Genomic DNA, 13988 nt, shown 5'->3' with positions numbered 1-13988 from the left:
GGCAGTGAGGAGCCGAGGTCTGGAAGCCTCACTGCACATGGCTGCTGACTGCTGCCTGTTTGGGTTTCTGAGGAGTCAGCAGCCCTGCTTTTCAGGACACTCTGACCACATCCACAAACTTTTTCAAAGTCAGCTTGGAAACAAAAGTTTTTTTCAAAGGACACTGACCTTCAAACTTAACTCTTCTTTGAAGTGTCAACTCATGGAATTACAACACAGAAAAACTTTTCATTAAAATTCAATAATGCGCACTAAGTTGCAATTACAATAGCCAATAAAAGGGGCGAAGGGCACGTGGTTGAGGAACATCCCATTCTCCAGGCACTGTACTGGCTCCAGCACTCATCACTCCGCATCTTGTACACTTCGCTCACTGCTGGCAACAGGCAACATTTCACCCGCATTCCCAGGTTTCTACTTAAACAAGCATCCTTGCACAGGAACGAGCAAACGTGTATAATACTCCCATGGCATTATGTATAACAGTAAGAATGTGCAAGATAATGAATATTATATTATACAATATTATATAATAATATATATAATAATATATTATATAATATTATCGTGCATCATTATGGAAACATGAAATAAAAACGAGGTTGACCTCTGTATACTGGTTAAGGAAGAGGCCCACGATCTAGTAAAGAAGAAAGGCTGCCTGGATGTATATCATGATCCAATTCATGATTAAAAAAGAAAATCCCATACGCACAAGTGTATAGAAAAAGTTCTGGAATGATACAATGGCTCTTCCTGTAGAGAGACAGGAAATTGGAGGGGCTTTCACTTCTTACTACATATACTTTTGTACTGTACTTGGACAACATGCAATAAGCATGTCACTTTTATAAACTGTTAAATATGTTTTTAAAGTTTTAAAGGAATAAACTATTTAAAGCCTGGCTCTTTGCTCTTGGATTACATAAATCTTTCATGATGCAAGGTTTTTTACACTACTAACCATTTCATACATACAAAACCAGTTAATGTTACTCAATTAAGGTATTATTAAACATTTTGGTAACTGTAAGAGGTAGAATGGGTAGTTAATACTGTGAGAGCCATGATTAGCCTATATAAATAGGAAAAACAAAAAACCAGAATCACCTAGCTTAATTATAGCTCAGGGATCACCGGTGGGAGTACGGACACTCAGGAGCTCGATAATCCACTCCGGGTACTCACTCTGACGTCAGGAAGCTACAGACTCAGGCCCAGGTGGTGGGGGGTGGGGGGAGAGGGGGCTGGGCCCTGCTAGCTGGCAGTCCAGCTCCTGCTCTGGTTCTGCCACTTGTAAAACCACTCAGGTTCCCCTCACTGGGCTGTACCCGTGGGCCTTGGCTTCCTGTCTTCAGCTTTACAACTTCATATCAGCGTCTTAATACATGTGATAAAAAATCACGCCAAAGCTGGTTCTTGCCAAACTGAGTAGTAACTGTTAATTGGCAACATCGAACTGATAAAACTGAGAACAGCACCAATCATTCTTATAGCTGAAAAGGTTTTTTTTTTTTTTGAGAGAGAAAGACCATGAGCAGTGCGGGGGTGGGAAGGGTAGAGGGAGAAGCAGACTCCCAGCTGAGCAGGGAACCCGATGTGGGAATCAGTCTCAGGAACCTGGGATCATGACCTGAGCTGAAGGCAGATGCATAACTGCCCGAGCCACCCAGGGGCCCCAAGTATTTGGTTTTTGAAGAGGTTTTCTTTGTGCCTTCTACTTTAGTTGATAAAATTGTTAACTGTGCTATGTTGAGCTTCATTGTATGAATCTGATGTAAGAGAGGCAAGTCCTGGATACTGTGGGAAAAGAGAATCTGGAGATATGTATATCTTCATAGATTTTATATATTATCTATCTCTCTATAATCTATTTTATTTTTAATTATTTATTTTAAAGATTTTATTTATTTATTTGACAGACAGAGATCACAAGTAGGCAGAAAGGCAGGCAGAGAGAGAGGGGGGAAGCAGGCTCCCCGTTGAACAGAGAGTCCGATGCGGGGCTCCATCCCAGGATCCTGAGATCACAACCTGAGTCAAAGGCAGAAGCTTAATCCACTGAGCCACCCAGGCACCCCCCTGTATAATCTATTTTAAATGAGTGAGCATGTTTGCTCTTGGGCACTATTTTTTTCCATCCATGCTGAGTACAACCACAACAAAAGCAGAGAAGGGCTGCTTTCTATGTTCCTTCCAAGCCCGTCTTCATGCTTTCTGCTGGGGTCCCATGGGAACCCTGAGGTGTCAGGACCAACATCCAAAAAAGAGAAACTGAGGTTGGCTACAAGACTTTTGATCCTTTGCCTTGACAAAAAGCCACACCACCACCTGCCCTTGGTAGCTCTATCATCACAATCTCTTTCGCCATCAGTTTGGCCTGGGTAGTGGCCAGAAAGCTCTGAGGTCACCCTAAGTCACGAGAAACTGGAAGGGAGAATAGGGGATAAACACATCCCTGAGGGCAGAAGTGGAGGAGAGACAGTAAAAAAAAAAAAAAACAAAAAAACAAGGAAAAGAAAAACCAAAGTAATTCAGGAAAATGGTGAAAGTCATTGATAACAAAAGCAGAGAGGAAAAGAATGGGGACAGAATTTGGATCTGACCAAACTATTCTAGCAATTTAGTAATGTACCAAGGCAGCAAATGAACACAAAGATTCACTTTAAAAGCCATCACATAAGACATGCAAACGGACTGTTAACATCACATTGCTGTGATTGGTACTAAATATACAAAAGCAAGTTTTATGGATAACAATTAAGTACAAAACTTTGGTGTAGAAAGGCACTTGAATCAATGCACATCCGAGGCAAAACTTTTGACAAAACTACTTTGCCTTGTCTTCCTGTGAGGATCTCAAACTGCTTTCCAACATCACACCTTAAGTTGGCAATAAGACACAGGGTGCCTCGTCACTCTGTGGACACGGAGCGAACTGCTCCCTTCCCTCCGCCAGGAGTGGCCACAGGAGCCCACACCAGACACTGACACCGGGGCTGTGAGGCCCAGCCCTCCGACCCACGCACGTGATGGCCGTGCAGCTCAAGCTCTTCCCAGTTTCTCAATAGCTAAGATCAGGGATGCAGCTCTAACCTCGAACATCTTCACAGTTCGATCTCAAATCCCCCAAGGATCAGAATATGCAGGAAACTTTTCAGAAACACTATCTTCTGGATTCATTCCTTTGTTACACCTCTCGTTTCTCACCTCTGACGGCCACTGTCAGAATCTACAGAATAAATGCAACTCCTATAAAACCAACAGGGCATTAACTACATATTACTTCCCTTATACCCCCACTTCTTGCATCTCTCCACAGCCTTTCTTCTTCTTCTCTAATTTTATAAATAATATATGCTTACTATGAAAATATCAGTACAAAACTGTATGATATACAATTATAAAAACTCCTCATCATTCTTCTCTCTTAAACCTACTTTCTAGAGAAATACTATGAACGATTTTGTGTTTCTCTTTCCAGGTAGTTTCCAAATATAAACATACAGTATAAAATGCTTGGGAGAATCTTTGTCTTCCTTTGTTAAAAAAATGCACAGATATAGAATCAAACTGATATACTGTTCTACGATTTCATTTCCCATATACAATACATTGTGGACATCTTTCCACAGTCTCTCTTTCTCTCTCTCTCTCTCTCTCACACACACACACACACACTCACCCCTTTACCTCATGTGCAGATGCTGATGCTGCTGGCTGAGGGACCACACTTTGACCCAGAAGTTAAACACAACCGCTAGAGGTGAGCTTAGCCTATCAGCTCTGGCAGCCCAAAGTAGCATGCAATGAACTTCAGCGCTCATTCTTTCAAAACTGAACAAAACCAGGTCCCACACAACTGAAGACTTTTTCATTACAAATAAACCTCAGGCCTTTATCCAACCCAAGTGAGCACTTTATTTCCTAAAGTTATTTTTGCTTCTTGCAAATTATTTTTTTAAGGACAAAAATACAGAGACAATTTTTTAAAGTGTTCAGGCTTTGAAGTAGAAGGATGACTTTTTTTTTTTTTTTTGAGAAAAGTCATGTCAAATGCAAAGTAAAACAAATCAAACTCAGCCTAAGATATAAACAACTTCAAAATAATTTAGAATGGAGGAGCCGAGAAATCAAAACACAGCACTAGAGCTCAACAGCCAATGAGCCCCACTGAAGTCATGTCCATGCGTAAAAATGCTATTTATCAAAAGTTCTTACGGCTGAAACAGGGTAAGATTAATGTTGCTACTCATTTTTGTGAGGGAATTTCGTTCCTTCCTTTTGCCTCTGAGGCAGCTACGTGTTGAATGGAAATGTCCTAAGGAGGGAAGGGAACTAGGAGGAATATATTCCAGACCAGCAGGAAGGCAGACAAATTTTGAAAGGAGATTGACTGAGTCACTGTGGAAGGGACCCTTCTCAGCTCAGCCTTATCACCAAATATGACACCACTGCTATCAGGCAGAGTGGAGCACTAGACAATGGAAGTCTGCTTTGAAGGGCAAAAGTTAACCTTTGCTTAAATAAACAGAAGATCTGGACGCACCTACTGGTATTCTACAAACATGCCCCAGGAGCCAAGATATTAGCAAAGTCCTTTTCTGACTTAGTGGGGAAACAAAATGACCTTCTTTTCTTTCCTTCTCCTCTAGGCAAGCCCTCCCCCCAACCTCCCCCCCCCCCCCCCCCGGAAAACTTCAAGTAAGAAGCTTTCCAAACTGACATGTGTGGAAAAAATAAAAAGATAGGATGACTCAGGATATGCTGGCAACCTGAGGCGGAAAAGATGAGGCTACTTATGACTGATGGTCACAAAACAGGCCCTAAAACGTATTACGAGTCACTATGGGCCGGGCACTGTGTGCGCACCCTGCCTGCATTGTCTCAGATAATGTGGTGGCCTTTCACGGAAGTCCTCCTCCTGTCCTCACTTTATCGTGATGCACAGAGGCTCAGAGAGGTGAGACATGACGTGACGTTCCTGACAGCACAGCTGCCCAACCAAAGTCCTTAATGTTAACCACAGCGGGGCGAATTCTATCTGGGCTTTCAAATGAGGAATGATCCTGGAGGTTCTTGTACAGATGTTTTAATATCCCTAATTAAAAGAGGTAGTGGGGCGCCTGGGTGGCTCAGTGGGTTAAAGCCTCTGCCTTCGGCTCAGGTCATGATCCCAGGGTCCTGGGATCGAGCCCCGCACTGGGCTCTCTGCTCAGCCGGGAGCCTGCTTCCTCCTCTTTCTCTCTCTGCCTGCCTCTCTGCCTGCTTGTGCTCTCTGTCTGTCCAATAAATAAATAAAGTCTAAGAAATAAATAAAAAAATAAGAAGGGGAGAGTACTTGATATGTGCGTTATATCTCAATTTCACAAAATAAGAGAAACGCCTAGTATTTTATCCATGTGGCCCTGCTGAAGGCTCCTCAAATGACCTATAAAGACACTAGACTGGGGGTCTGCACCTCTACCCTCCGCTCCCTCTGGTAGGAGGACTCCTGAAATCCTGAGGCATGCCGCCAAGGTGCTGGCACCAGAAAGGACGCCTTTGGCCTGCCTGTGATTCTAGAAAAATTAACCTGCTCCCTTGGGGGCCCAGCATCCTCTCCAGTTGAGCTGCTATACCCAGAGATCACGCTTAGCCAAGAAGAGTCGCCAAAAATGTATCTAAGCTAACTGGGGGCTCAGAAAACATACTGACTTCATGGAAAGGCTGGAGGAAACTTTAGTGCCTGTCCAAGGGTCTTTAAAATGTTCTGGTTGGGGATGCCTGGGTGGCTCAGTGGGTTAAAGTCTCTGCGTTTGGATCAGGTCATGATCTCAGGGTCCTGGGATCGAGCCCTGCTCGAGGCCTCTCTGCTCAGCAGGGGGCCTGCTTCCTTCTCTCTCTGCCTCTCTCTCTGCCTACTTGTGATCTTTCTCTGTGTCAAATAAATAAATAAATAAATCTTTAAAAAAATAATAAAAGAGGTAGCTACTCTTTTTACAGTACCTGTATATTAAATATATACAAAAACATAGAACCAGGTTTCTGTAGTAGAAGCCCCTTTTTTTTGGAAAGAGAAAGGGAGAGAGAGAGCAGGAGGAGGGGCAGAGGGAAAGAATCCTAAGCAGGTTCCATGCCCAGCATAGAGGCCACCGCGGGGCTCAATCTCATGACCCTGAGCCATGACCTGAGCCAAAAATCAAGAGTTGGATGCTTAACTGAATGAATGGATGTTTAACTGAATCACTTGAGCCACTCAGGTGACTGTACTGGAAGCCATTTGTAAAGAGAATGAAAAGTAGGGGAAGAATGTATGAAGGTTGGTGTATTTTTGTTTATTTGTTTGAAGTAGGCTCCAAGTTTAGCACTGACTGTTATTAATGGTGACAGGAGGGACCAGGAACTGTGTAGCAGGTGTCTAACCCGTGTCACGTGTCAGTGTAACATCATCACACAGAACCCAGGGCTCGGGAGTAGGATTCTCTCCCTCACTAGTTACATGCCCTTGGAGACTCAGCTCTGCCGTGCTTCGCTTCCCTGTCTGCACTGCCAGAGGACCAAAAGGATTAATTCACGTGTGATTCAGCTCACTAAAACTCAGCATTTATATTCGTTTTTTCAGCCTCCTTGTGAAGTACTGATGTTATCCTTAGCATCTCATCCATCACACAGCTTAGTTTTCTCTGCAATATTTACTACTCCACTCAGATGATTCTCTCAGCAAATCTGCAGTAAAACTGCAGCAAATGATGAGGAAACGGGAAAGAAGAGATGGAAAAAATTAGACCAAGTACAGAAAAATGGCAAATTTTACTTAAAATCACACAGTTGACTTCTGACGTTCAGAAGAACCACCAGAAGCAAGAAGAATAGAGCATAGAAAAAAAACAAAATGTAGAAATAAAAATAAATTATCCTCATTTATACCAATTCCCCTTTCTGGGACTTGGCACTACAAAGGCATCCCCAGCCTCCCCTCAGTCCCCGAAATCACTAAGCCGAGAGGTGGCCGTTGACACCGGCTGGGCTTTTTCTTCTGCCACCCTGTGCTCTGGGAGCCGATATAAAATTAAGAACAAGAGTCCCTGGAATGCCTGGGTGGCTCAGTGGGTTAAGTCTCTGCCTTGGGCTCAGGTCATGATCTCAGGTCCTGGGATCAAGGCCCGTATTGGGTTCTCTGCTCAGAGGGGAGCCGCTTCACACCCCCTCTCTGCCTGCCTCTCTGCCTACTTGTGATCTCTCTGTCTGTCAATAAATAAATCTCTCTCTCTGTCAAATAAATAAATAAAATCTTTAGAAAAAAAAGAACAAGAGTCCCGAGGAGCGAGGAGATGGGATGCACACCGCAGCTCCACGACGGCTCTTTCCCATCCTGGTGCTCCAGGGCCAGCTGAGCGCCATGTGAATGCTACAGGAGAGTCACACTTGGTGGTGGGATTAACTTTGTGGTGCAGAGCTGTGTTCTCCCCACATCCAATTTTCTCACATACTAAGAAGACAGTCTGTGACACACACCCTTCCCAGTCCATAAATTACAAAACACCCGGGGCCACCAGGCTGCTTACATCTGAGGCTAGGGTTCCATCCCTCTCAGGCTCTCCTCGTCCCCATGAGATTCGGCTTTGTGCTTTCCATATAACTTAAGGCAGCTGTGATGCTCTACCCCCAGGGCTCCCACCCAAAGTCTGGAAGTTCTGATCATGAGTATTTAAACCCTGAAGATTAACACTCTGAATGCTGCAGAGAGGCCAGAGCAGAAAGTTATATGATGTTAACATTCATTCAGAAACAGTTTCTTATGTGGAGTACTGAAGTACACACACATAATTATATATGTCTGATAAAATAAAATCTGAGAAACACGGCCTTGATGACACTGAGTTTGAGGAATTCATAAGGACATTCCCCATTTTGGACGTGGGTACTTCTCAACTGTTATGACATGCTACTTAGGGGAAATTTTATCTTTTTGAACAGGAAGAGGGAGATTTTGGTCAGATATAGTCGATAACTGAATCTTATCCCATAAAGAATATTCACAAGAAGAAAAATAACACAAACTATCTGCTGACTCCAGATATCCCCACAGTAACAGGTATATTTGGGATCTCGCTGTAGGAGGTCACCACAAAGAGCAGCAGGAGGAAACCTCTCTATCAAACCATGTACAGAATGATCTCATTGGAATGCTCACCCATACTGAAATGTTTGCCAATAGGAACACCATATATGTTTCTCTTTAGCCATCCAAAATGCAAAAGAAAACAACTTTTAACCCTGCACCCCGCCAAAGCCCGTAAAAACCTAATAAGAAGAACAAAAGCTGCCAGAATGGGAAGAAGTAATTCTGAAAATAAAATCACCACTGATTTCAGCGTCTTAAAAAAGCGGGGGATGGGGAGGTAGCGTCCACTCACTGGATTCTTTGGTCAGACAAATGCCAGGGAGTTTGGCGTTTGTGCCACAGGCCACGTCAGAGCTGCCTCTGTGTGTCCCCGACGTGTGGCCGCTACCGTTCACGTGTGCTGACATCCCCCCAAACGCCTCCGTGGCTCAGGGGAGGTGCTCAATGTTAGACCCTGTGCTGAGACTCAGCACATGAAGGCTGCTATGGGGAGGACGTCAAATTTCTTTTTTTACTTGAAAGTCTGTTTGCTGCCTTTGTCCTTTACACACTTCTTGAGTATTTAAAACAAGGACATGCATTTACTCCTCTTTTTCCTCCTCCATAATGAGCACGAAGAAGGTTTTTTACTGTCAGCCAACAACAGTGCACCCAATAAGACTGTGAAGTCTAACGATACACAACTTGCCTGCTGGATTTAAGCTTCCAAGGACTTCTTACCTGGTGCTCCCGTGTACATGATGGAAAACACATTTATTGCTATTGTAGCTGCATAGAACACTGGGAGTGCTCGCAGGCCATTGGGAACAGGGTCCTCCTGTATGATAATGAGACAAAGTGGAAGGTCAGGATTCAGGAAGCCTCTGGAGCCAACATAGGCAAAATGACAGAAAACACTGTTACGAGAAAGGCTTCCAAATGGTGGTGTGGCCGGAATGGCAGGCCGTGTCACTGCCGTGTGACCTGCTGCACATCAGCCTGGGCCGTGTCTCCTACACAAATACTGTTTCAAAGAGCACTATTGTGGCCAGGAGACACACTGAAGCGCTAGAATCACATGAGCTGATGTCAGATTTAGAAACAGAGCAGAGCTGTGAGGTTAAGCCAGTCCCTGGGGACCAAAGCCCAGAGCTCAGCATCTGCTTCAAAACTGGTGGCGCTCACTCCTCCAGCTAAGTTCAAGTTTGGCCCTGAAAATCCACTTGCAACCAGTATCTTGAGGCTCGGCCCTCGGAGGAGGCTCTCAGAGAGCCAAGTGACTTAAGCACCACCGCATTACTGTGAGATTTTACTTCACCCTATGTATTACACAATAAAATGTATTACACAATACATTTTAGCTCTATTAAAATGTATAAGGCAAATACATTACCATGGGCTGTGATTTTTTAAGATCTTTCCATAAAGCATAGTATTTAACCTTCAACTACGGAAAGTTAAAAAGAACTGGGGGTTCTTGTCTAATAAAACATTTTTTTACAACTTGAGGCTTCTGGTACATTCCCTAAATCTAATACTTTAACAAGAATAGTACTGCATATGTTTTACACTAAATAACATCTGAGAGAATATTTGAAATGGAGGGTTTTAAGAAGATCTACAGAACATATCGAAGCAAAAATATGGACTGGAGCACCTGGGTGGCTCAGCTGGTTAAGCATCTGCCTTTGGCTCAGGTCATGATACCAGGGTCCTGGGATCAAGTCCCTGGTTGGGCTCCCTGCTCAGCGGGGAGCCTGCTTCTCCCTCTGCCTGCTGCTCCCCCTGCTTGTACCTTCTCTCTCTCTGGCAAATAAATAAATAGATAAATTCTTTAAAAAAATAAAAAACCATAGATTGGGAACTCCTCAATACAGCACTAGTATGCTAGATGTCACTTAAATAGTTCAAACAAGGACTAATTTCTTAACCACGTAAGACACTGGTGTTTATACGAATCTGCCACCTACCCATGATAAAAAGAAAATGAGATCTAAGAACTACTGTGGGCTACAGGAGTAAGGATAAGTAGAGACTAAGATTCCTACTACCAAATGCAAACATGTATGGAAATCAAGTTTGTCTGCAGAACAGTACAACCCATTAAGAACCTATTCTGGAATGTCTCAAGTAGCCATCAGCACTTGTCAAGAGGCTTGAGTTGAATGGTAATGGGGTATAAGGACCAGTAAGAGCAGGTGTCGCAAATGATTCAACTGCATGAGACTCATAGCCAGACCAGGGAACAGGAAGAAGCCAGGACCCAGGGCAGGAGCAGGGATGAGGTACAGTGCTCTTCTAACCTGTCGTGTACCATGTGACAAGAACACAGGCCCTGCTACGAACGAAATGCTTGGGTGCTCAAATGCCCACTGCTCCTGGTTTCCAAAACGTTCTCTCAGGACGAGAGGTGCTGAACAAAGACACCCCCTCGGAAACCTGGGAAGGTGTACAAGTGTTGAGTTTATGGTCTTTTTAATTGAATCACTTTATTTTTTCTCAAATAACTTATTCTTTAAACTCAAATGCCAATTGTATCCAGACCTGTCTTCTCTCCTCCCTCCTGGCTCTCTCCCTCCCTCCCTTCCCTCTCTCCTTTCTTTCTTTCCTTCCATCCATCTATCCATCATTTGCCACCTATCTAAGCATCCGTCATTCCCTCTTAAATACCAGTGTCTTCCCAAGCACAGCGCTGGGCACTGGAATACCAAAGTGAAGCAGACAGTCATGGTTCTACTTTCACAGATCTTACAGTTGGATGGCAAGCAGGCCAGCACGCAAGTCATACAACACCACACAGCACAACAGTGCAATGGTAAGAAAAAACAGAGCATTGCAGAAGCATGAGAGGGAGGGAAACAACCAGAACTGGGTGGGAGAAGAAAGGCTTTCAAGGAGTGGCACATGATGGCTGGGTGGCAGCAGGAGTTTGCCAGGCAAGGATGGGTTCCAGGCAGAGGAAGTCAGAAAAGTGAAGTCTAGCAGGCAAGAGAGGGTGGCACCTTCCAAGATGTAAATAAATATTAGTATGGAGGGAGCCCAAGAGAAGGAATGTAGCTTTGTACGGATCCAAGAGAAGGGAGTCCGCCGGTAGACTGCCAGGCAGCGCCAATGGGAAATAGCGGCGTCTTCAAGTGAGGATCCACTTGAGGGAAGGCCTGCCCCACACGTGGTCCGTGTGCGCTGCGACACAGGTACCCAGGGCCTGCTTTAGGGCATATAAAATATTGCAACAACCCCTTGATGGTCAAAAAAATACAATCAAGTTTTTTCCTCCAGAATAGGGATCTTAGTAAGTTCTAATTTCAATCTCCTTTCATTCTTGATAAAATCTACCCCCAATAAGTATATTTCCTTCTTTTCATCCTTTGCTCAGGGAGAAGAAAAAGTCAGTGTCTCAAGCTTGCTTTTTCTCTGTTAAAATATAGAAAACACTTTATATATGGGAAAAGAAATTTTCCAAGTGTGTGTAGTGGTACTCTACTTCAAAATCTTCACACTATCATACTCTGTTCTGTTTAACATTCAGGAAAGAATTACTCTTCCTTTTCTGAGGTCTGCGTGCAATGCCAGGGAGCACTGACTACTGAACTAAATCACAGGGCACGAAACACTATTTACAATGCTGCTTTCTGGGGGAGCCCCTCGGTACTCTACCTTGACTGGTTCTGCCAACTTTATTTTTTTTTAAAGGTTTTATTTTTAAGTAATCTTTATACCCAATGTGGGGCTTGAAACCACAACTGTGAGATCAAGAGTGACATGCTCTACGGACTGAGCCAGCCAGACGCCCCTTTCGGCCTACTTTAAAATAAAGTCTAATTCTAACCACAGGGTGCCGTGCCTTAACAAAGTAAAAATACAATCATTCCTCTGACTCCTTAACTATTTATTTCTATTAGATAGAACCAAATTAGTTCTTAAACTTAATAAAAACATAATAGCCTCACTTACCTTCTTTAGGATGAAAATTCTGATCAGTACAAACAGCACGCCAGACATGAAACCAGACAACAGTGGAGATATAAACCAAGAAGCAACTGAATAATTAAAAAAAAAAAATCTAATGAATGTTAAAATTCCACATAAGTCATATTTATACAATAGAATGATAACCAACATATAGTACCTACATTAATAAATATTGCTGGAATTATGCACCTTAACTCAGAACCCAACTGACCCTACTTCCCTGGCAGGGCTGACCTTCACACGTGCACAGCTATCCTCACACACAGAGTCCCGCATCCGTGAGCACTCTCCCAGCCCACGGTCAGGTAAGGGATCCCTGAGCCTGGCCTCGGAAAACGTCTCCTGTGATTCCCTCTGAGCCCCTTCTGTCTGTTCTTCTGACCCATCCACAGATGGACACCTGGTCCTTGCTCAACAGTAAAGTTATTTTAAAGGTGAGCCACCTTCCATTTCATTTTCCTAGGTCAGCCTGGTACTGACATCCTGACAATGGGGCCCAGCAGTTCCCATCTTGGCTGTACACTGGAAACATCTGGGGAGTTTTCAAACACCAGTTATGCTCAGGTTCCAGCCCCAGAATTTAGATTTTAAAGGTTTGGAATGGGGTTCTGGGCATTGATATTTTTTAACTGCTTCTCCAGCTAATTCTCAAGTATAGCCAGAGTTGAGAGACATTGTTCTAGAAGCCTCCTGGGATCTAAGGTGATTTTACCAACCATCTGTGTCCCTGGCTTGGAAGGTCAGGGATCTGTTTGACCTAGAGCTCTTGAGGCCACTGTGATTCTGATTCGCGTGAGTAACCCAGTGGGTGGAGATGGGGCAGAAGAATGTTGTTCAGAACAGGTGGGTTTGTACTTATGGGGCTGAATGGATTTCCTCCCTCTTGCTAAAGGGCAGAGCCAGGAGGCAAACCATCAGACCTGTCATACCTGTCCCTGCTGGGCAGCCTACAACCCAGAAAGAGCGCTAGAGTGTCTCTTCTGTGGGGGCAGACAGGGAGGCCTGCTGAATGCGGTGAGCTAAGTAATCCCGGCCTCCGTCCCTGGCTTCCCCACTGCCATGAACCCTGCCTTCTGGACACGGAAGGTATTTCCTTCACCAGGGCCTTGTTTTTCTGACTACAGGCTCATTTCAATCACATGCATTTCTTTTTTGTCTGGGAACAACAGATAGATACTGATCTTCAGAGCCAGATGACATCTGAAAAGAGTGTCATTAAAAACCCATTTAACACATAAAAGTTCACAGTCTCCATTAGCAGGGGGAAATGTATTACCCACATAGGTCTTGTCTTCTAAAACTTAACATTTGGAAAAAAGAAAGAAAGAAATAAACCTTAACATTTGAAGGGGAAAATAGATGATAATGGTTACTTCCAATAAAACTTACTTTAGAGAATGTAAACTGTGCTTCTGACAGGTAAAAGAAAATGGCAATTACCAATCTTGACGAGCTCCATCCACTGTACACCTTGTGTGCCAATTGCAACAAGTGAGAATCCTATGGTAGAACCGACAATGCAATGAGTGCCCGAGATGGGGAGTCTCAGGAAGGATGCAATCAACTGCCAAACTGCTGACCCTGTAGGTTGAGAGATTAAAAAAAAAAAAAAAAAAAAAAAAAGTCAGATATAGAATACAGTACCTCAAACAGCCACAAAAGGAAGAAATCCAAATTATAGTTCTCCATAACAGTATCTCCCTAGGGTTGTTTTTTTTTTTTTTAAGATTTTATTTATTTATTTGACAGAGAGATCACAAGCAGGCAGAGAGGCAGGCAGAGAGAGAAGAAGGGAAGCAGGCTCCCTGCCGAGCAGAGAACCTGATCCGGGGCTCGATCCCAGGACCCTGAGATCATGACCTGAGCTGAAGGCAGAGGCTTTAACCCTCTGAGCCACGCAGGTGCTCCGCTAGGGTTGATTTTTTAAATG

The 13988-nt window shown here is 43.9% G+C and overlaps 1 protein-coding gene across 2 annotated transcripts in view; it reads right to left on the bottom strand.

The window, feature by feature from the left end:
• SLC20A2 (solute carrier family 20 member 2) overlaps positions 1 to 13988 on the bottom strand; it is a 108373-nt gene that overhangs the window by 29015 nt on the left and 65370 nt on the right. For both annotated transcript variants that reach the window (XM_045998030.1, XM_045998031.1), the window contains exons 3-5: positions 13499 to 13639; positions 12041 to 12126; positions 8828 to 8924 (exon numbers count right to left, since the gene is read on the bottom strand). In XM_045998030.1, the coding sequence (XP_045853986.1) occupies positions 8828 to 8924; positions 12041 to 12126; positions 13499 to 13639 (324 nt within the window). The remainder of the gene's footprint in view (positions 1 to 8827; positions 8925 to 12040; positions 12127 to 13498; positions 13640 to 13988) is intronic.

Source organism: Meles meles, chromosome 2, assembly GCF_922984935.1.
Source record: "Meles meles chromosome 2, mMelMel3.1 paternal haplotype, whole genome shotgun sequence".
NCBI lineage: Eukaryota > Metazoa > Chordata > Mammalia > Carnivora > Mustelidae > Meles > Meles meles.
Note: the sequence above shows the minus strand (reverse complement) of the source record. Positions and strands in the feature narration are given on the sequence as shown.